Here is a 24,750-nt window from a genome sequence, read left to right as displayed (position 1 = left end):
GCGGAAGGAGAGACTATAATGAAGCCACATTTTGCATTCATGAGTTCCTACTTAAAATGGTAATTCTCTGTATTCTCATTTTTAAAAATGTTCTCGCCATCTTTGGTGCTCAGCGCTCATTAAGGTGGTGTTTCTGTGCTGCACCTCCCAGAGATCAACTGTCAGTCACACAGTGTGGGCAGCTCTACAACATCCTCCGGTTGGTATTTCGGGAGATAAAAAAAAAAAAACTTAGAACAGTTCCTCAAACTAACCAGCCTGTTTCCTCTCTCCTTTAATCTGTCCCACAAAGTTCTTTCCGCTGCTAAAAACGTCACATTCAAATATTCACACTTTTCCCTTCTTTTTCCCGCGACTTGTTGCGATCTATTTTTGAAGTCATTTGATCTGATTTGATAACAGTTCACTGGAGCATCTGTAGAGTTTCGAATTTAAAAAAAGAATGGGGTTTAGAAATGACCCGAGAGTCATCCAGTTAAATAGTCACGCTCTAAAGATAAAGGTGATGTTTTAGTGAGATTGAGATGTGTGTTTGTGTTGCAGTGTGTGGTGCACTGGCTGATTGTTATGAAAGCAGCTCAGGGGTGAGTCATCTCTGAAAGGTCAGTGTGTGTGTGTGTGTGTGTGTGTGTGTGTGTGTGTGTGTGTGTGTGTGTGTGTGTGTGTGTGTGTGTGTGTGTGTGTGTGTGTGTGTGTGTGTGTGTGTGTGTGTGTGTGTGTGTGTGTGTGTGGAAATGATTGATTCCATTAACATGAATATGACATGAAGATGACTCATTGCTTCCAAGTATCATTGTACAACCGTGTGTGTGCACGCGCGCGCCTATGTGTGTGCGTGTTGAAGATATAGTTACATTATTTATCACATAAATATAACAGTGACGACTCGCCGCTGAGGGATTACGGTCTGTGTGTGTTTTTTCCATATAAATATGACATGAAGATGACTCACTTGTCCAAAACAACGTTAAAACAACCCAAGAAGGCGTGTGCGTGTGTGTGTGTATGGGTGTGTGTGTGTGTGTATTGATGCATATAAATGATTTGGAGTTGATGGAGAATATAAACAATCTGCCAGTTTCTCACCCAGAAGGTCAAACAAAAACTTCTCTGTTTTGTTTTTTTACTTTTCACAGTCTGCCCAAAAAAAAAAAAAAAAAAATCTCTCCAGAGATTAGACATTTTCTACATTCACATTCAGATATCATCAGATTTACAAAGGACCGATTTGCACAGATTTGTCATCGCATTGAGAGGGACACTTCAATAGTTGCCAGGTTCTTGTATTATACTCATGTTTTAACTCTTTATTCAGTTTCCAGCACAAGCTCTTTACTTTTTACAATCATCGGTTTCCTTCTCGGCAACATCAGAGTTTTCAGTTTATACATTTATGGGATGATGGCAGTCTTCAGCTTCCGGATCCTTCCACAATCCTAAGCCATACATTGTAACATGACTGGTAACTTCAAATTGTCTATAGACATAAAATGTGTGTGTGAATCATTGTCTGTCTGACTCACTCACCGTATCACTCCGTATCAGTCTTCAACCTGGGAAGAGCAAATCCACAAATACACTTTGTGCACTCATCGTTTAATCCACAACATTCTGTATGTGGGCAAAAATAGAATGAAAATAATAATGAAATGACAATAACGTGGTGCAGGAAAAAAAGGGCCGTATGCATCGACTTATTCATGTACAACTGGAAAGTGGTCAAACTTACAACTGGGAAAGTGCGATTTTTCGGCATTCTCAGAGAAGCGAAAGGGACAGCACTGAACACATCAGTGTTTTTACATGGGAAATAGTATTTATTAATAGTTTACTCTGTAATAAATATGACTCATAGCAGTTTAAGTGAAAATCGCTGCGCACTTTCAGCTTACACCGCTCACCAGCTAAAAATAGCTGTATTTCCAAATGTGCAGATGTTAAGTCTATATTTAATGTAGAGCTATAATTCAGTGTTTGTCCTGCATTGTAGAAGATGACGACACCAATGTGTGAAATACGGGGATTCTCGCAAACTCGCTTTTTGGTTCTTTCTTTGTCCATAATATTGGACAACACAGTCGCCTGGTGCCACAAATGCAAAGCTCTGACATTGTGTCTGTGAGCTTGATAAAGCTTGTTTGTCACTGCTTGTTTATTTTTTTTTTTTTGTTTTTTTTTGCAGTTGCTCACTGAAATATCTGAATTTGTGAAGTTTGAGAGAAATTGCTTTGGTTCTATTTAAAGTTCGAGTTATCGCACACACACACACACACACACACACACACACACACACACACACACACACACACACACACACACACACACACACACACACACACACACACACACACACACACACACACACACACACACACACACACACACACACACACACACACACGTCCTGAGGTGGGGAAGTTCTGGAGACTAACCTGATTGTCCTGCTCCGGTCTGCATGCAGATATGGGACTGTGTTTTATGAGTGGGGGGGATTTGTAGGGGTTGGGCAAGGACAAGGGGCTTCTGGCACAAAACCTCCCCCTCTCTCTCTCTCTCTCTCTCTCTCTCTCTCTCTCTCTCTCTCTCCTCTCTCCCTCGCTCTCTGTCTGGTGTGAAAACTAGAGGAAGAAAAAGGGGGATTACAGGGAAGAAAAGGGAATAGACGGTTTTCTCAGCCGTACTGTGACAGTGAGGTATTTCAAGAATGAGAGATTATGTCAAACGCACACACAGAGCCAGTGTGTACACACAGGGAAGGGATTGTTTTGCATCTGACAAGAATGGTATGTCTGGACAAGTGGTTTAATCTTGTATTCAGAGTAACACCCCGTCAGGGTTTTTTTTTTTTTTTTCCTCCGTTGCAGCGTGCCAATCTGTTACAGGTTTTTATTGGGGTTTTAATATTTGAGACAGAATTCCCAGGGAGTCTAAGAAAAAAAGAAAAACCTTAATGGTCCATCATGTTTCTCTTCAGCTTCTACACTCGTTTTAATACCCTTTGGTTCTCATAGCATCGGTAGTGTTTAAAGAAGAGTTAATCAGAAGTCAACCAAATGAACTTGACACTGAAAGCAAGTTAATGAAAACTGGCGAAAAGAATCTTATCGTCGCTCTTCTTTTTGCTTCCTCTCTCTATTATCATCTCATCTTATTACCCTCTTTAGCGGCTCTGCTTTTTTTTTCTTCATTATCTGCTGCTTTCCTTCGTTATCTTCGTCTTCATTTGCCAGAGTTCCTTATTGATTTGTATCACATTATCAGCCTTACGGCTGGACTTTTATAGCCGTCCTTAAGCTCAATAAGATGCACTTTCTGTCACAGAAAAGGCTTCTTTTTTTTTGCCCCTAATAATCCAATTGCTTAACAAAGTCGTCTTTGCATTAGCATGTGTGTCATCTTACATTTCTTTCTTTTACACATCTTACACTCTTTTTTTTTCTCATCAAGATTCCTGCCCTAACTTTCTAGTATCCATACACACACAGACACACACACACACCCCTCCCTCCTCCCCTTTTTCCATTTAACTTCATATATGTTTCCAGCCTCATGCTGAAGGACTTCCTGCTCTTCATGAGCGATCTGTCAGGAGTTGAAATCTGTTTAAACTAGACGTGTCCTGTGTGGGCAGAGAGTCAGACTGAGAACTGAGCTCAGTCACTGTCACTCTGCCCACACTGGAAATGTCTTATGTAAACACCGTCCACTTCAACCCTCCTTGAGAAAAGATTATTATTGATGTTTTATGAAAAAAAAAAAAAAAAAGAAGAGGTAAGTGAGATTTACACAGTGGTGAGAAACATATGGGATCAGAGAGAGAGAGAGAGAGAGAGAGAGAGAGAGAGAGAGAGAGAGACCCTGGCTTTTCCTTACCCTCACTTTTTTCTTTTCATTTTTAGCTTTCTTTGGTTCAGTCGTACTGTTTGTCCTTTCCATCACATTTACACTCGAATGCATGGAGATATTTCTGGTACACTTTAGCATGATGATCCATTTTAAAGTGGAGCAGTCAAAGCAGCAGTCCTGTAATGAATCCTACCTGCCTGAGGGCTATTATTCAAGAGCAGTGATTCAATTTAATGGTGACTCCTGAGGCATGTGGTTCAATTGAATTGCATTGTGTTGTAGTGAGAGGTGTCGTTTCAAACTCTCTTTGCTATGAAAAAAAGATTAAACCAATTACATATCGTCAAAAAAAGTAAGTATACCTGTCTTGAGCAGTATTTGAAAATCCAGACGAGAGCCTTCCCAGGAAGTGACTTAACTTTAACTTCTGCTGTTTTGGGTTCATTGTCACTAAAGTGATTGGTGATTAAAACAAGCAAATAACATGACAGGAAGATTGTCTTTAAGATTGGTAGTTTTCAAGCAAATGTCTTCAGGATTTATGACCCAAGCTAATTCAGTTTAGGGAAGACATGTTCACTTGCAACATGCATCTATGAACTCCAGATTATTCAGGCAAAGTTTCCAGTTACAACTTTTGCAACTGTTGCACGAGGACAACGATCCACCCATCTCTTTATCCAGACTCGAGTTGCGAGGCGAAACATGTTCCAGTTAACATTGAGCGAGAGGCAGGAGAGGTCACCAGTCCATCACGGGGCAAACGCACACAGAGACATGCAAGCATGCACCTAGTGGGGAGTGTCAATTTAAAGCATAAAGCATAACAGTATGTCTTTTCACAGCTTGTACCTAGAAAATCAAGTCTGAACGTACTGATTTATTGACTGACAAGCAATACTTAGATAAAATGGTTAGTTTGAAAATATTTTCTTCCTATGAATTACTTTTTTTTTTATATAGCTTAGAGTTAAATTGTGTATTGTGTTGCTTACGAACAGAATCGTGATGACTGCGTTTGCTGCAAGAATTAAAGTTCAGAATATATATATATATCTATATCTATATCTATATAAATATATATATATATATAATACACCTCACTGGATTAAATCACACTTCAATGTCAGTCCAATTTATTATTCCATAAGTTACAAAAGACACATCATTCTCACAGTTGATAGACTTGTAACCCACCCAGGTTGTAGCCTGAGAAAGTGAAAAGAGATCTACCGTGAATGGACACATGATGAATTTTCCAGTAACACGGCCAAACCCCGGGATATATTCCAGTGAGGGCGAATGCAGGAGAATTATCAGTTATTTGACTCAGGTTTCGCTTGCTCTTTTTTCCCCCACCCCCTCTTTAAATGCACACACAAACGTATATAGAGTATCTCCTCTCCTCCTTGCCCGGGCTCATATAACATCCCATTCAGTGGTGTTATGCCACAAGATATACTTTTGCAGCTCCAGCTCGCCTGCTCCCCGGAGGCGCACCAGCAACACTTCTGCACGGGGGCTCGGGGGAGGAGGACAGGGGGGTGTTTGCTTTTCATTGTTTTAAGAATCAGAGCCCCACTGGGTGTCGTTCCTCCTGAATATTTCATTGCACACGCCATTAAGATCAAAGCAAAATCAGCTGTCGTATTGTTTTGACTCCAAGGAGGAAACATCTTAATATTCTCCCTCTGCTGCTCCCCTCATTAGGGTTCCGCAAATGTAAACACGAATGATTAGGAAGGTTTCTTCATTATTATTATTACTATTATTATTATTCAAAATCTTGAATAAAATTCTTAGATTTACTGTAAAATGTTGATCTGGTTTTATGATCAAATTTTTTTCAAATATTTCTGAGGCCTGTTGTGGTATGATAAATATGAATGTGGATAAACAATCGTTATTTGTCCAACAGGAGTTTATACTTCCATTTCTCTGCAGTGTCATGAATATATCGCGATATTTCATCAGGAAAGAATGTACATTACAGCTAAAACAGCTTGAATATGACCAAAGTAGTCCTAAAGTTCACCAAGCACAGATTTTCTTACCAAAATATGTCAAAACAGGAAAGTCGATTCCCATCTTCTTTGTGTGAGGATTATTGCCTGATGAGATTGCAATCACCACCAATCTCTGCCTGTAATCCCAATAAATGTTAGTGATTGTCTCCAGTGTTGACAGATGACTCTGTGCTTTATTGCTGCCTCTGTCAGTAAGATAAGAAGTGGACAATAGGAGACCTCACGCACATACTTCTGTTTACCTTCATTATGTAACGCAGGGCGTCATGTTTACTGTGCATGTGAGTATAAGTTATCAGTGTTGACTCTCTTCTCGTTGGACGAGATTGGCATCATCACGAGGAAGTACTTTCCTTTCATGTCTCACGTTGCGTTTTGCTTCTCGTTCTCCTGACACCGGAGTCTGTGGCTCACCTAAAGGCTCCGACTGTCATTGTGGCAGTGCTTCTAACTTTATGCCTGCTACACTGTCCGGCGCAAACTTTCTACTGGCGCTGGTGTTTTCTGCTGAATTTCTATCGGTTATTAGATTTTAAGCCTCAATCACAGGTATCGCCACGCAATTAAAAGCATCACAAGATAAGTGATAGAGAAACCGTACCTGGATTTCTTACAGGCAGTATTATAAATAGCAACAAGTTCACTTACTATTATTCTGTACCTTGTTTGTTCTGTGGCTTCACCAGAGATACCAGACAAGTGACTTCAGTTTTGACATCTGGCTTAATTTCTGCTCTTAGACAAGTTTTTATCTTTTTGATAAGTCTCATTGGTGACACAGTGATGAATGCTTGTTTATCTTTTGTCCTCCATTTTTCTTTTCACTTGTTCTTCATAAAACGCACCATAATATAATGATTATTAGAATAAACACAAAATATAGCGTAGAATCCAACAATAATGAAAATAATAACAATTCAGTGTATTCCACTGGTCTGTCTGGTTATCACATTATTAATTTTAGAACCAGCTCTTGTTTTTGTTTTAGCAGGTTTTTTTCTTTATCTAAAAAAGTCGATTCAAACACCAATTCCAGCTTTTAGTTGACCTAAACAACAGTGTCTGTCCTGCTAAAATCTGATAAAGCTCATGTTTTTGGGTCATCAAATCTACAGGTGAAATCATCTCTAACAAGGAACAATCCTTAATCGACGCCTTCTTTTTTTAAAAAGCAGCTTTGCTCTGCTGTTTCGGAAATGTACTTTGTGTTTCAGTGTAAACAGAGAGAAACAATATATTATGTGTGTTATTTCCAAAGATGTAAAGCCTTGGGAACCAGCTGGGAACAGAGTAGGGTTGACTAAAACACTTAAAGGTGTTTCGTGTTTCATGGGATTTATTCCAAAGAACAAAATCTTTTGAGAAGCAGCAGTCATATCCTCTAATAATCCAGCCGCACCACCCACTAATGTAATAAGACACTTGCTGCTCTTGCCGTTACATAACAAACAGCCAGCCTAGTGTCCCCTAGTATGAAATTTGTTCACCCTGCATGTCCTGGTCTCCTTTCTCTCCTTCCTCTCCTGCCACCTGAGTGGCCGGGCCTGTTTGTCCAGTGTCACATCTCTGCCTGACACTGAAACGTGCTTCAATTTTCCGAGCACTTGTCTCCACATAAATATATTAAAACGTCGGATTCATTTGCGATTACGTAGCGATCCTGCAGTCGTAGTCTGCCTAAATTGGCCGTTTGCCGACAAAAAATGAATCACATCAGTTCTCTTTATTAGATTAATGGATGCAATCTCTGCAGTGGAAATGCTGCTGATCATCGATGCGTGTGCTACCCCGACAGTAACATCGACTGAGCTCGAAATCCTGGGATCTCATTTATATTTCTTGTGTTTAGAACAGCTGCACAATCGCTTTAGGAGCTGAAGCAAGCATTGTCCAGAGGTGAAGTCCATGCTCGGTGTGTCTTTATGGTTCATGTGCAGGAACATCTTTATGAAAATTCTCTTAAAGAAGCAGGCGTAAGAAAGATGATATTGGGTAACTGTATGAGCAGTAAAAAGATGAGATAAAAAGTGATGATGCGGGGAGAAATTATGCAAAACGTGAAGAGATGACAGCTGTAGCAGTTGTTTGCATTGTGCTCCTTTACATTTTATGTTTTTCTTTTGTCTAATATAGCCTTTATGATGAAAAATGAAGCATTGATTGCGCTACTTAGGTGTTTGTGCTTTTAGCATGTGTGAAGACACCGAGCAGATTTATGGCGGCGGTGTTGTGATGATGATGGTAGTAGTGGTGATGATAATGGGGAGGATAATGATAATGACGTGAATGGGGATGATCACATTGGCGCTTGTTGTGAGGACGATGGCGGTGACGGAGGACGGAAATAATAAGCATGTGGTTATTATAACGACGCGCTGGAAGACGGGAGCTAAATGGAGAGATAAAGGTTGTTTGTTGCTGTGATCACTGACGCACTTCACCTTTTCACACAAAGGTCTGGACTTTGCCAGATGAGTGTGCAAATAACGCGCGCGTGTGTGTGTTTGTGTATGCAACACACAGAGCAGTTCAGAAGAAATTGTGTCAGTAATTTGTTTTTCCTTTTTCTGGTATTGTGTTTTCCAGCACGTAGATGTGCGTTTTTCCCCCCAATCTTGTGTATTTTCTCTACACGTGTCTGTTGGTTCCCGCTGTGTCCAGATGTGTCTGTACGGCTTTGTGTATGAGCGTGTTTGAGTCTTTATTGGCTTCCAATTGGTTGTACAGAGTTCCTGACCCCATTTCCTGCTGTTGTTGACAGAGACGTTCGTGCTCTAGGCTCCGGAGACCAGACACTGCCCCGAGGAGCTTCCTGTCACTGTCCGCTACAACCACTTGATTTGACATTGTTTCAGTAGCTCTCTTTTTTTGTCCTTTGTCAAACTCTGATTCAATCTCCATGAAGCAGGAGGTCGGGATTTGACTGTAAGGGAGAGTCCCAGGCATGTAACGGACCTCCCCATAACTCCTGTTGTCATAAGTAGTGCAGTGTGTCACACAGCACCTAGAGCTCCAGCATCGTCACTGCAGAAATATGTGCCACTTTGGAGGACAACATTTCAAAAGTGTTTATCATCAGCGATGAAAAGTGCTGGAAAAGAGTAAAATAAAAAAAGGAAAAATGGCCATTGATAGTTGAAAATTGACAAAATAAATTTTGGTTTAGCCATTTTTCTGCAGTCTGACAACATGAACTGACTTCATTTAAAGTTATAGTTGGAGAAAAATCAAAAAATGTGCATTGATTTAATGGCCCTGCAAGTTTTCACTATAACTCCATCTTTCCTTTCAGTTTATAGTAGTTTATTGCTGCGTATTTTTGACAGCCATACTGGGGCTTTGCTTTCTGTCAGCTTCACGTCAACAAGATACCAGCAAAGCTTTGTTTTTGTTTTTGTTTGTTTTTTGGCTTTCTGGTACTTTTTGAATCGGGAATCGCCGGGAAAGCGCTATATAAGTGAAGTCCATTTGCCATTAGTGGCACTGGAACTGCCACAGAAACACACCAAAAAAGAGAGACAGCGAATACTCCTGCTCATCCTCGTATTTGAGAAATAAAATATCTGGCCTTATTAAACCAACTAGTATCAGTAGCTTGTAGAAGTATGTAGTCCACCATTGTTTCTTTCTTTTTTTTTTTTTTTTTGTGATGTCGCCGAGAGGGTGGCGGGGCGATGACATCATCGTTTTACGCAAATGTGCGTCTTGCCCAGTCACACGCGAGGCAGCATTTGCAAATTTCACCTCTCTGTAACCAGTTTTCAAAAAAAAAAAATATATAAAAAAAAATCCAGTTTTCTGGCTCTTAAAGCGCAGCGCCTAGTGGATGATTGGCTGAAAACGGTGCGGTTACATGAAACGACGTTCTCGTGTGAACAGGCCCTTAAGTCTATGAAGTGTCTCGATAATTTGATGTCTTTAGTTTCCTACAAAATTAATAATTATCTACTGTTATCAAGTATTTGTCAGGCTCATTCATACATGAAGATTTCAGAATCCTTTGTCACAACTGTGAAATAAATCAAATAGAGAAAAAGAAAAAGAAAAACACTTTCGTGTGTCATTTGGGTTGATATCAGATTGGGTTTTATTGCTCTTTTTCTTTCTGTTTCGGTTTACTGGAATTCATATATATATATACAGTATATTTATATAGAATTCAGATGGGAGATGGTCAAGATATATTTTTTTTTATTTTATTTCATGGAGGTAAAAGTCCTGTATTTTTTTTTTTTTGCTTCTATGCCTCATCCCACAAACAAGGGCAGAAGTTGTGAGAACGACTTTAGCTTTGAAGGTCCGCAAGGACGAATCAGAGACTGAGTTTGACTGAGTTTGAATGTGAAATGAACTGCATGTTGAGTAAAGTCTTTCTTCTAATCAGTTGAGGTTTGAGCAATACTGTCTTAATCATTAGAAGCAAAAGAATGTCCCTCGAGGTGCCTGTTTTGTATTCTGTGAAGGACAAAAGCTCAGACTCGACTTTAATGCTGCAGAACTAAAATAAGACACTCAGGGGTTGTTTCATATCAAGGCAAGTGTTGACATTTTACTCGTACGCAGCCACAGTTGCTGGTGCCAGCAGCCGCAGCACTTCAACGTTATTAGTTCATTCTCTGGTGTTATTACTCTTTAACGTATCCAAGAATGATTGCTATTAAAACTCTCTCGTCAGTCATTTTGCGAGACAAGCTATGGCCCTGTATTACAAATGAACCCGAAGAAACATTTCTGAGGTGTGAAAACAAGTCCTGCTATCGTTTCCAGACCACATAAAAATACCCGTGTGTGTATCTTGTGTTTTTTGTTCCAGGCTGCTGCCAGAGTCAACAGTCGGTCTGTCCAGCATGAGGCAGGACGGTGATCCTCGGCCTCCCCCGACCCAGCTTTACAACTGTTATGACCTGGATGACCTGGATGTTGCGTGGCTGCAGCTGGTCAACCAAGAATTCAGACAAATGGGTGAGTACAGGATGACACCCTGGTTTGATCTGATTAAAAACATCAGCCCTTAAATACTGAAATAAAATGAGAAAATACGACCTGAAGCAGATATTTTTTTCCCTCTAAAACACTGAAAATGATTGTTGTGTTGGACTGCAGCTTCTTCAAATGTTTTTTTTTTTTATGACATGTCAAATCTGTGGAGGCTGCATATTCTTCATGTTCCTGTTTATACGTCAGCTTCTGCTGGACAAGTCTCTGATACTAAATTGGGTTTAGGGTTGGAAATTATTTTTATGCTGATTGGCGATCAAAGGAATGAACAGCAAATTTGTTGCTGTTATGTTTTGACCGTATGACAACGGCATTGGAATCATTGTACATTGTACAGTTTTGAGGCGCACTGCTCTCCGACTCCGTGTGAAAAATGAAAACAAACCTTTTCTGTCGTTTCCAGTTGACCATTGTCATGTAAACAGAGCATTAGTTGTGATTGGAAATACTGATTATGAAGGTGTGTGCTGCACTGTTTAATGGAGCTGAACTGAGGTTCACATTGCTGCCACGACGAAAGTCCCAGTGAAAACCCAAACCTTGAAGAACTCGCGGCAATGACTCCAGATGTAGTTTAACTTGTGATCATTAATCTAACAAGGCAGCGTACGCCATGCCAGATGCGTCTGTAGCGTTCGTACAGACTTCAGCCAGGACCTCCCCACTATAACGTATATGATTACAGATACTCAGATTCCAGGATTTATCTACTGTCACTTTATTCTCTCTGTTGAATAACACATTTATTGTTTAATCCATCTTTAAATTGCATGCTAGAATATCATTAGCAATAGGAGCTTTGATGATTTAAATTATTGACACTCTTATCTCAAACACTTCTGTTGAAGCTTTTCAGGTTTGATCAGAAGCGGTTGCATCGAAGGCTACAGGCAGTATTTTGGTTTCACTTGAGATCTCAGGTAGTTAAGAATCACTTGAAAAGCCTGTCATGATTTATTATTACAATGAGCTCATATCAAAGACTTCCAGAGCACTGGCAGTGGAGGATGGAGTTTTTAAGCTGCGGCCTTTGTTCTGGTTTGAAAAAAAAAAGATGTTATAACTGGATGGTTTAGCTTTGCAGTATTGCAGGTGCTCTTTTTCTTTTTTCCTCATCATTGCCCATTTAACAGTCACAGTACTTTTGTCAGATATGTTCCATCAAACAGCTTTCCAAGGCTTTCTTCTCACCTTTTACAATGAAGATGTAGCCCGAGACCCTTTGAAAACTCGCACAAAGCCTTAAATTTTGCTTTCTGACTCCTGCAAAGTGTGCAGATGTATTGTACTCAAACTCTGCAGCTGCTTTTCTTCTTTCTCCTCCCTTCTGATTATTGCTTCCTCTCCTGCCTCATCATCCTTTCTCCTTTGCTCGTCTTCCCGTGCAGCTTTCTGCGCCTTTTCCCACTCCTCTGCTGGCGACGTGCTCATTTTGCCATGGTGACAACTTCTGACCCCCGAGCACCTTTCTCATCATCCACCATTTTATTCTATATCTCATCGGCTCCTTTCAGATAAAGCATAGTAATTGTGTTTAGAAATCCCCGCCGGGGTTTCAGGCCTCATTTCTGATACGCATCCTCGTTAAAGCAAACACACACGCGCACACACACATATTCTCTTCGTGCAGAAGCAGGTTGTTTCTCATAACCTTTGCCGCTACGCCAAACAGACGGTTGATTGGTTCTACCGAGTAAGGCTCGGAATTGACGATCCGATGACTCAGCGTTAAAAAAAAAAAAAAGAATTATAATTTTTGTCTTAGCCCTCCACAGGCAATATAAATGCACACAAGTGTGTATTCAGCATATGTACTTGGAGACAAATGTTACTTCTGGACATGCTGCAATTTTGATTATTCAAATCCTTTTCTTTTTTTTTCCCATTTGGACTTTAGACATGGGGTTAATTTGATTTCCCCATTACGCAGCTGAGAGCACAAAACACTAGAAAGCATGTTCAGTGCTTATATCATGACACAATGAGTAAATTCACTGGAATACTGCTCAAAAAAGTTTACATAAGCATTACATAAACAGATTGTGTATATCAATTGAACTGTATTTGTGGAGCATCCTGCAGACTGTTCAGTGCCTTTCAAGCTTCCTAAACTGATGAAGCAATGGATAAAGATTAATTTAGATGGCAGAAGAGTGTTTGATAAAAAGATTTACTTCTGATTTTGAGTTAGTTATGTTATGGGAAACTAGAACTTAAAGTAAAACGTGCATACATGAAGTAATATTAGTGTATTGGTCAGCACTCAGGAAATCCTCAGGTAACCGATGAAGTGACTTTCATGAGTGTTGCGACAGGAAAAAGTACAAAATCACCCTGAAGAAAAATGACAAATGTGCACCCAGACGTCATCTTAAAATGCTGGCGGAGGTGATAAATGAATCGTAAACTTTGGTAAAGGGCGCACAGATGCTGCTCACACTCGCACACGTTATATGTGTGAATAGTGGTGTGACTTCCCTTTCTCCAGCGTATGCTCACATCATTATGTAAATGTCAAAGCAAGTTAATATCTAACTGTGCTTCCTCCTTATCTGCCCCTTTCAAGTCGGGTTGTAAATTCCCTCCGACTTTGATGACACGGTTTTGATCTTTTCATTTCGATTCATGTCAGTATTTCCTAAAACTCAAAACGACCGTGTGGTTTGAAAGTTTCGCCGTTTGTTCCTCGAACTGCAGACGTCCACCCCCGATATGAAAGTCGATGTCGTGTTTCTAAAAACATCGGCCAAGTTCAGCGTGTGGAGCCGCGGCTCACGTTTCACATTCTCCCTGCTGGCAATAAGATGCTCAAAAAGCAGCAAATAAAAATGTAAGTTTTTTATTTATCTATCGGTGGGAAAAGATTGGATGACATAAATAAAAGATCGAGGCACAGGATGCCGTGCTCCATTTAAAATGAGTGCTGCTGGATGCTTTGGATAAATCAATAAATAATCCTCAACTACAGCCTCTAGAACTGCAGAAGTTTGCAACGTGAAGGACTTGGACTACACAGCCTGTAAAGAGAAAGTGCTATTGATATTGTATTTTTAGTTATTAGTGAGATGTTTAAAGGCCTACATAGTGATCTGGTTTGTTAGTAAGATTTCCCAGATTTCCGGCTGTTTTGAGTTTGTATGCTGCCCATGTTCCTTGCATGGATTTCTTCCTGGTTCTCTGATGAGTTTGTGTGACTATAAAATGACGATCAGGTCATTTTCAGTCAACTCTTTACACGGTACATTTCACGTTCTGAGCCGACATTTAACATCTGCTCCACGATCCTGATCCCTGTCGACTGTGGGTGGAGGAAAAAGGTACATCTGGACACGTCACCAATTGAAAATGCCCCGGAGAAAAAACATGAAGGCAAAGTCGACACAGATAAACTCAAACTGGGCATTTTCCCATTTGGCAGCTTCATATATATATATTTTTTCCCCCATTGTGTGTTATTTATCCAAATAACCGTCTTCATATCAGGGAAACATTTTTATCACACTAGATTTAATGCATTACTGTTACTCATTTGGTATAATCACTATAATCTTATCGCAGGTAATGAGATGATAATATTCCACATCTGCTTGCCACCGTCCTGGAAACCAGACTGTTTACTCTGCTGGTATCTCAGATCCTTCATTTTTTATGAGCTTGCATTTGCCAGTTCGAATCAGTTTTCATGAACTATTAACCAGCCTTAGAGCAAGGCATCACTTTGAGATGCAAATGGGGAAAGAAAACTGATGCTAATGTCGACGCGTATTGGCCCAGCAAAAGAAACGGAGCTGTGGGCAACGAGGGCTTAATGGCACATTTTGTCATTTTTTTCCCGCTTTGATAGCAAAAGGGCATGCGGTGCACGTGTAATAATTTTCAATTTAGAATACGAAATCAAATGTAATTCCAAGTACTCACAGTGCTGGTGTTCAGCGCGTTTCGCTTGTAGCCAGCCCAAAGAAAACAGAAAGTGACCTTGTGAGATAAACACGCAAGGAAAAAAAAGCTGCGTGTACTTCCAATTAAAGTGTGATACAAACAGTTTTGGGCCAGAAATAACTTGAAATCAGTAAATTGGCTTCCTCCGTTTGAGATTCGAAGGAGCAGTTTCCTATTTGTTGTGGTTGTAGTTAACAAGAACCAGAGCAAACCACCAAGTGTGACCTTGTAATTCTACAGAGTTAATATTTTCTTAAATATTAATCCATCCTGCCAGCAGTCATATCTTAATCCGTGTGTTGCTAAAATAATAGATAATTATGGGTAAAGCGTCAAACCAGGAAAATTAGAGTCCTCTAGTCGTCCAGTCCACTTCCACTTTCTTCTTTTCTGCCTTACAAGAGGCAGATGATCGGTTCTCGCCCTCCAGTTGAGATTTCCTGTAAAGGATAAGAAACTAATCCATGTTTTGTTTTTGTTTTTTTTTGTCTGCTTTTTTTACCACCAGCCTTACCGGAGCTGGATGAGCTGACCATGGAGTGTGTCCTGGTAGAGCTGGAGAGTGTGTGCGAGGAGAAGATGCAGCAGGCCATCGAGACGGAGGAAGGCCTGGGCATCGAGTACGACGAGGACGTGGTGTGTGACGTCTGCCGCTCGCCGGAGGGAGAGGACGGAAACGAGATGGTCTTCTGTGACAAGTGCAACGTCTGCGTTCACCAGGTCAGGCGGCCGTGTGTTTATCACTCTGCAGCACATCGGTCACCCGTTGGCCTTCTGCGGTTCATTTTTGCAAGAAACTTAATTATAACTTTCAAAGTCTGGGTCATTTAAAGGCGAGCTTAGCTTTTTTTCCTTCAAAATTAAAAAAAAAAGGGAAAAAAAAGAATTAATATATGAGGAACTTGATAGTGCGCATACGGTTGCAGTTTCTCAAGTAGCTTCAGGGGTCCGGCTATGTTTTCTACACAGTGACACATTCTTAATTACTGCGTTGGCGCCACTGGCACAAACACACCGTCGGTGTCGTCAGACTGCCCTATCTTACCTGCTGTTATGACACATGAATATGAAGAGTGCCTCCAGACTGCAGTGCAAATCATATTTGAGCCTTTTACATAAAGTCTCCGGAACACAGTGGAAACACTCTTCTCTTGTTCCAAATTCTGTCTGCTCAATGTTTTGTGGGGTTGGATGATGGTGTAGCCGTTCATGTTTTGGAATTAACATGTTCCTCACGTGTGTGCTTGAGTTTCTTTCCTCAAAGAATCCACATATTGCCACTAAGAGTGTGTGCTGAGTGAGTGATTGTAGATCAAGCTGTGCTTCTCCAGTATTAACTGGAATAGTTTGCTGTGAACGTAACTTAGATGAAGTGCGTATCGTTGTTTTGTCACAACTAATTTTGCATCAAATCTGACCATCATACAGCAAAAACCTACACAAATAAACTCATGAGAAGAAATAAGATGATTTGATTGTTTGTAGTTCTGCTGCCTCAACGTATTTCTTTTTTTACTTCAAAGTCTGATTTATCTGTTTTATTATGGTTTTAATTCAATCATGCAAGGGCAATGTTATCATTTTGTCACTAAGTCTTTTTAAAGAATCCACATTCTAAAACCCTTTATTAGGCAGATCTCAAGTATTGACATCGCATCAAGTTGTTTTGTGTGCTTTTGCCTTTTGCGCCACAAATACAATTAAGTGAACGAGCATCTGAAATATCTCCCAAAATGTTATTTACTCTATCATTTCCATTTTCCAACGCATAGCTTTTTATATTTTTCTAAAAATCAGTACAACCGTTAAAATCACCATGCCGCGTTTTTTTGTGCACCTTACCTTCTCCCACATTGTTTTGTCACCTCCTCCCACTACATGCATGTGTTCAAAGGTGCTAGAAAAATAGTACCTATTACTACTTCTAGTAGCATGAAGTACCAAAAAAATGTTTTTCCAATTTTCTGCATGGAAAGAAAAAACTACAAACGGGCCAAACTTTGAGGTGTCTCACAAAAAATGTGACACGAAGAAAATATTGTGCCCAGGAGCTCTGAGTCCTTCGTTCTCCTCTGAAGACAAGGTGTATCCAGCCGTGTTTGTTCCTTCTCCTCCACTAAGGTGGTCTCCCTAACCTTCAGCAGGTGAAAAACAGGCCCTGCTTACTGAGCTGCTGTGTTTGATCAATTAATTCCTTTGATCAATAAAGTGCTTTAATTGCTTCTAATGAAGTCGGAGTCTTTCATGTGTCTTTTTGTTTCCTCCTGTGCTCCTGTCAATCTCGACACCGTCTTTGTCAGTGGGGAGTTTGTTTTTCATTCTTCACAAATGTCCTGTTATCCTCTCATAAGTCTGCATTTCAGCTTCTGATACTTTTTATTTATTTATTTTTTTTTCGTGGCACATCAGTTTTTATATTGGCGTCAAACTAAAGCAGTGATTTTGACTTGACGTGGAAATCAGAGCTGACAGAGCTCATGTAGTAGAGGAAGTGCTCATGACAGAAGAAGAGACTTTAAGAGTGTTAATGGGAGTCTTTTCATATAGTTAAATGGTAAATCATGTCACTCAAATCATTCTCCTCTCGGAACCTGGGCACCGGATATTATCAGACGCACACGCTATTATGCTGGCGTGAAAAACTTCTCTCGCACCCTCATGTGTCAGCGGAAAAGAGCGTTGGGTGGAGCGCTGATGATACAATAACCTGCTGTGTTTTCAAAACAACACCAAGTGGCATTTCAGCTCTGTTTTCCTTCCTTACAGTCCGCTGATTCAGATTGAGACAAAGGTTTTGGGTGGACAATATTATGGACGGAGGATTGTATGAGAGTGGCTTTGTGTTTGGATTTTGCAGCAGAGAGCATAAACTTTAAGGAGATAAGAGATTGAATTAGACCTTTTACAAAACAAAATGTATTAGCTTCAATGCTATCTGACATATATTTAATAAACTTGGGTCCAAAAAGTATTTTTGACTGAGCGATGCAGCAAGTTATGTGTTTTGGTTAAAAGCTGCACTGTTTGTACGTTTTATATCTGGGCATATTATACAACTGTCATTACTTGAATCCATACTTTGTTTTTCTTCTTCTCTCTCATAGGCGTGCTACGGCATCCTGAAGGTACCCCAGGGGAACTGGCTGTGTCGGACCTGCGCTCTGGGGGTCCAGCCAAAATGTCTCCTCTGTCCCAAGAGAGGAGGGGCCCTCAAGCCCACCCGCAGTGGAACCAAGTGGGTCCACGTCAGCTGTGCCTTATGGATCCCTGAGGTGAGACCTGAAGGAGGAACCGGGGTTGGAGACGGTGGAGGAGTGCCTGTGCAGTCACATGTTGATTATATTTACAGTGTTGTGACAGCATCTAACACAACTCAAGTTGACAGGAGGATCACTACACACCTGGTACTGTTGTCATCATTTCAAACAGATATAGTATAAACTATGAAAACTGATAATGACAAATCTTTTGTCATTTGTTGTGTCGTTGAGAAATGCAGTTACATCTAACATGATAACCTAAACCCTGCTGAGAAAACCAGCACAACTGCTTCCCTGGGCTGATGTTCTCTATAGGTGTGAATAAAGCAGGTATAATGACTAAAACAGCTTCATTCCAGCAATTCAAATTTTTAAATTTTTTTAATTTAAACAAAATAATATTCACACTCAAAAATAGGTGCAAGACTATCGATGGCTGTGTCATGAGTTCTCCTGTATTCTGCTCATTTTCAGTACAGCTCTAATTAAAATGCAGTGTGTTACATTGATTGAATAAGCCATTGTTTTGTTTTTGTTCCGCGTGACTCAAGTTCTTGTATCTATCTCAATCTTGAAATTGCAATTTCTCGACACAGCAAAAATGGGTAACACCTACTAAAACAAAAAGCTGCTGTTAAAATAAAAGAAAAGCATGTTATGTGCATCATGCACAGTAATTCTAATTTGATTCATAATCCCATTTCTTATTCACCCTAACCAATGAACAAATGGTTACATGTACATCATCACTGGGAAAGCAACTGGATATTTCTGCTTTCAAACACTATACGTTTTGTGGTTCACCAGATTTTACATTATTTGTCACAAAGTGTATTGTAAATGGAACTCAGCTTTTTTTTTTTTTTTTACTTCATAAAGCCATTTCTTTACAGTCTTTGTGAATGGCAGATGATTACTAAACTTCCTATGAAACGTTCATATGAAGTGAGTGGGGCTGGATTCAGAGCCGACTCCCGAAGAGAGAAACGTTGGCACACCTGTCACTTGTTACCCCCTGGGTTTTTCTTGTTTACGGTAATTGCGTGGAATACATTTATGTTACTCCTTTAGTCAAGACCTCCCTCTCAACAAGTCTACTGATAAAGTGAAATGATTCCCGAGGAACGCGTGTGTCGAGTGTGCAGCCAAGCAGCCGCTCATTTCGCCTCGGCGTGTCTTGATGACATCTTTCGGAGACGTCTCGAGTCTGAAAGCCCCCAGAATGCAGCCACTTGTTTCTGAGGCTCATGGACTTACTTTCACGCCTTGCACACCTTTAAAAAAAAACAAAAAACCTTAAGACAGCCAGTCATGTGTCTTCGGTCTATTCAGGGGCACACTCCAGCAACACATTTCTTAATAATAGAGTGGCTTTCGGCACCTCAAACCTTTTACTTCTAATTGCCTTCTGTCACCCTTGATTGGGCTAATTGTTTTCATTCCTCCATGCACTTTTGTTTTCTTTTCCTGCCAGGGAGGGTAAAGAAAGATAATTTGCACGTCTGTGCTCTGTGTGTTTGCACATGTGTGCTCGTACAGACTCAGTGGTGAGCTAAAGCGTTTTCATTAGCAAGAGCTGCACACATAAGAAGACACAGAGGCACAATTCACCACATACATCTCTCCAGTACTATCTGGGGATTTATTTTATTCTTACCCTACTGAATGTGATAGTAGTGGAAAAGACTGCAGCATCTTTGTGTGTGTGTGTGTGTGTGTGTGTGTGTGTGTGTGTGTGTGTGTGTGTGTGTGTGTGTGTGTGTGTGTGTGTGTGTGTGTGTGTGTGTGTGTGTGTGTGTGTGTGTGTGTGTGTGTGTGTGTGTGTGTGTGTGTGTGTGTGTGTGTGTGTGTGCATTAACACACCACCCAGCCTTGAAATGACATGGCCCTCCTGCAGTGCTGTGTGTGGAGCTGCTTTTTGCCCTCTGCCTATAACCCCAAGAGAGAGGTCTCGACTTAAAGAGCTTTCCCAACACATACGCAGCCTCGCTCAAAGACGTAGAGCCGGTTTATTAAGCTGCCTTTGTTCTTAACTCTCCGATTTCCCCCCGAAATCATTCCAGCTTTTGTCCATGTTTCACCCATCTGGATTCAAATGCGAAATAATTGGGGCTTGAATATTGGAAAATGAGCTTGTTAAAGGAAACACACACACACACACACACACACACACACACACACACACACACACACACACACACACACACACACACACACACACACACACACACACACACACACACACACACACACACACACACACACACACACACACACACACACACAGAGTATTTTCAGCATTGATAAACCACGGGATGAAAATGAATGGCTTAAAAATGTGCGCACAAGCCTGTTTGGGCTTTATCTGTGGAAATGATGGCTAAGAACAATCCAATCAATTAACTACACCACTCAAAACTTGGAAATCCGTTCGCCATTGATTGGTTCACACATCAACTGTATAAAAGAAGCGGACATTGACAGTTGTGGCTGTGGCATCATAGTCCGGATCCCACTTCCTATTGACATTTTCAATGGGGTGAAAATTGACCCTTACTCCAATTGAGTGTGTTATACAAAAGGCGTCAATAATAAAAGAAAGACTAAGGGCTGAGGGCTCGTTGTGCGGATGAACAGATGAGAGGAGACAAAAAAAAAAAAATCAGTTAGAAGGACGAATGGGTAAAGAGAGGGAGGGGCGTGACCCTCGGAAGTCAGTTAACGGCATGAAGGACGAGGAGAAGAAGGCCATGTCTTAGAGATGAGAGGATGGGAACTTGCAAGAGGTAGAATAGTTTTTGGAGAGAAAAAGGCAGCGCGAGGAAGGAAGGAAGCAAAGAAGGAACGGCACTTTGGTGATGAGAGCTCTCCACTCAGTTCTGCATGGGTAGCTGGCACAAGTCAATGACTTTTTTTGGGTGCTTTTGGTGCAGGAAGGTCCAGGGCCAAAGCTGCTATGAATGGACTGCTTGAAGGGAGCGAGTGAAACGGCTTCACAATGTTGATTTTCCACAAAGCACATTTGTCCCTGATCTGGCTCCAAGGATACTTTTTGTCACAAAAATAATTTAAATATTGATTTAGCTTTCTTTTTAAATATCTAACCTTTGTTTCAAGACTGTTTGACTGTGACAAATCATGTAGTTGATTATTGATAACTGAAAGGTTTGTCCAATCTATTCTAGATCTATTCTTTAAGCTTTTTACTCTTAATGGTATCTGTAGTAGCAGTTAAAATATTTCCGAGCAATCATGTTGATACATAACTTCCATCTACTAGAAATTACGGTACTTAAAATAGTAATTACAAATTGCCGATACATTTCTAACAGTCATACTTCATGGTCAGTCGTCACCAGTGAAACCTGCTTCTGTTTTATAGAATTAATAATCGCTTGAGCCACCATGAAACCATGTGATAACTATCACATTGAAAATTCAGGTGCTTTCAGGAGGAAATAATTTGATTTTGACAAGACAAATGGCAGCATGAATGGAGAATGTATGTTATTAAGCTTGTCAGATTGTCAACTTTGTCAGAAATGAAAACACAATAAAATTTAGACCATACTTTGAGAATCACAGGTGTTGCTTTCGAGCTGCTGTAATTAATCCAACCTGCCACGTGTCTCCCACAGGTGAGTATAGGCTGCCCGGAGAAGATGGAGCCCATTACCAAGGTGTCCCACATCCCTGCCAGCCGCTGGGCTCTGTCCTGCAGTCTGTGTCGAGAACACACTGGAACCTGCATCCAGGTACTGCCAGTACCTGCTTATCATCACATGCATGTAATGACTTTACTTTAGTGTCACAACAGTCAGAACTTTAGTACATCTATGTTTTTGACTGTCAATACAAGTGTGTGACACGCTGTTGGAGTCTTGTCCGTAATTAGGCCTGCAGTGTATACACGTGTGTAGGCTGCATATGAACACGTGTACTCCATTGTTTGTACAGCGGTAAAGGGGTTAGCTGTGACACTATTAATGCTGTAGATTAACGGCGAGGCCTTAAGCCAGGATCGCCCACAGGGGGGGGGGGGGGGGGGGGGGGGCTCTCTCGCTCTCTGGTTCCCGTAGCTGGAGGCCAGGCGGCTGTACAGACACTCACTGATCAGCTGCCACCTCACAGCGACGGTGGGGATGCTCTGCAATGACAGCGGGAGGCCTTTGAAGGCCTTAATGTTGAGAAAAAGTGTGAAATAACTAGTTTTCAGTTAGGTTTTTTTTCAAGTTGTAGTACAAGGGTGTAGGAAAAAAATTTAGTCAGTCTTGATCCTAAAGCTATTTTTTATACTCAAGTTGTACTTTAAATGAAATGTTAAGTAGCTCACTGAACTAACCAAGTATCATCTCCATGCATCACATTGTAGCCTGCATACAGTACAGTGTGTAACCCAAGTGACACTTCTTTAGTACACAAACAGCTGAAAAGATCACAATTCTTATTGTCTTTATATACTTCTATAGCAAAAGACACCTGGTTGTATTGAATCTTTTCACTCCCAGCCTCTCAGTTAGTGTCACTCCCAAATTACAGTGCTCTGAACAAAATATTTGTATTTAATGAACCCTTTGTTTTAATTGTCCAGTCCTCAAAGTGTTATGAAACTCCCTAATTACTACTTTGCTGCAGGAAAGTGCAGAGGGAAGGTCAACCAATCAAACCTGTCCTGTGTTTGTAAAAGCTCACAGAGAGTTGGCCTGTGAGCAGCAGCCTTTAGTAATGGGGTGAAACACTCGATGCTAATTAGGAAAGCGCTTCTGCTTCATGGTTAGTTTGTCTTTTCTGTGGATTTCTGAAGGACGCAGCTGCCCCGGAGTCTGAAATACGTTTTCAGTGTTTTAGTGGATTTCACTGGTGACGCGAGTTATTCTCATATGAAAAACCTCTTTTTCTTTTCTTTTTTTTGTGACAACAAATTTCATAGATAGATAGATAGATAGATAGATAGATAGATAGATAGATAGATAGATAGATAGATAGATAGATAGATAGATAGATAGATACAGAATGGGCCAACATCTGAATTTAATAGGAAATTGTTTATGGACTTGATGGATTTTCATTTTTTGGACCAGGTTACTCATTCCCAAACGAAATCTAAAACTTTGAAAGATCAACATAAAAAATAGTAATTGCTGTAATCCTTTTAGTTGGCAGTGTAGCTGTGTCTGAAAGTTTAGACAGTGTGAGTAGAAATATCCCTCGCCGTCGAGGAAATATGAATTCCTCTTACAAATGCTCTGAAGAGCAAACCTAAGAGGGGAAACTGTTTTGAAATCAAACTCGGATTACTCCCACACTGGTCAGTAAGTCAAACAAGCTTTTAAGTTAATAGTGATTCATGTTTGGATCGTCGCCACAAACAAGCTCAAAGTTACGAACAATGAGAGCATACCGATTAGATTAACTGAAGACTACACACTGAACACGTTTAAGAATAAAGTGAGGAAGAGCCACCATGTAAAGGTTTTATGCAGCATGAAAAGACAAGGTTAGATCCATTATTAGACGACCCTCCAGTGTCAGTCTCTCTCCCAGGAGACTCCAAAGAAACTCAGCTGAAGCGGTCAGAAAAGACTGGAGTTGATAGACTTTCAAATCAGGAAGCCGATAGTAAATTCAAATATTGACCACTTGTTTTTATCGATTTTCACTCGCTGTTGACGTCAGTACAATCAAACACGATTTGTATTTATCCAAACAACTGGGCTACACAGACTCTCACTTTCAAATTCCTTCGCGTAATTAATTCTAAAATTTCATACTAACGAAGAAGGTGCAAGACCGAGTCATTTTCATGTTTGATTCCCTCCAGTTAAAGCCTGATTAAAACATAACGTAGGTATCCCAGGTATTTTTTTTCTTCCTCTGGTTTCACCACACAAAAGGTTGAAGATTACCGCAGTCGAACAAATGTGTTGTTGTCCACAGACAAACAGAGGTAGAGAGAGCCAGTGTGGGCGCTGATGAAACATTATTAATGAAGTCCTGCCAGAACAGAGCAGGTGCAGTGGAAAAGGCCAGATGAGTATTTGTTTGTTTATTTGTTTCCGCGATGACTTGGCCGGCACCAAACAACACATCTAGCCGGCGCCACGCTGTGTTCAACCTTTTGCCTTTTCGACACCGAATAAGTGCGAGCAGCTGCAGCGGGCGCAGTCTGACATTTCGTACGCCATAAAGACGGGCCGACGGTGGAAACCTTTGACTGGAACTCGGCTTTTTAACAAGGCGATGCATCTATAGTGGTGACCTACACAGGCCAGATAGATGATTACCGAGCCACGCCTTCCGCTCCTCCAGTGACCTTGTTTACTCAGTGACTCAATGGATTGTGACCGAGCTTTACATCGGTTTAGACGGGTCATCAAGTTTCACCTTTTAACAGAACGAATGGCAAGTAAAACGCGAGGAAAATACCTCGGTATTTGAAAATACATCGCCGCGCCAGCGTGTTCATTGTGGAGACTCTCGCAAGGAGGGAGGCTGGAGTCGACCTCCCACGACTCAAAACCGTGGAAGTTTGACTTTGTGAGACAATAACAACAAAACCACACAAATAACAAGTTTCTCACTTCCAGCTGGGGAGACCTGTTTAGTTTTTTTTTTGTGCCAGTGTTTCAGAGATCTCTGCCCCCGCTGCACTCCGATGTGGGTGAGAAAAGAGGTTTGTG

At 40.8% G+C, this 24,750-nt stretch overlaps 1 protein-coding gene across 2 annotated transcripts in view; it reads left to right on the top strand.

Moving 5' to 3' along the window:
• Positions 1–24,750, top strand: part of jade2 (jade family PHD finger 2) — a 182,979-nt gene that overhangs the window by 93,079 nt on the left and 65,150 nt on the right. For both annotated transcript variants that reach the window (XM_080483927.1, XM_080483928.1), the window contains 4 exons: positions 10,687–10,835; positions 15,319–15,530; positions 17,915–18,082; positions 21,709–21,825. In XM_080483927.1, coding sequence (XP_080340053.1) covers positions 10,687–10,835; positions 15,319–15,530; positions 17,915–18,082; positions 21,709–21,825 — 646 coding nt within the window. The remainder of the gene's footprint in view (positions 1–10,686; positions 10,836–15,318; positions 15,531–17,914; positions 18,083–21,708; positions 21,826–24,750) is intronic.

The sequence above is a fragment of the Lipophrys pholis genome (genome assembly GCF_963383615.2).
Source record: "Lipophrys pholis genome assembly, chromosome: 16".
NCBI lineage: Eukaryota > Metazoa > Chordata > Actinopteri > Blenniiformes > Blenniidae > Lipophrys > Lipophrys pholis.
This window is presented reverse-complemented; position numbering and strand designations above follow the sequence as displayed.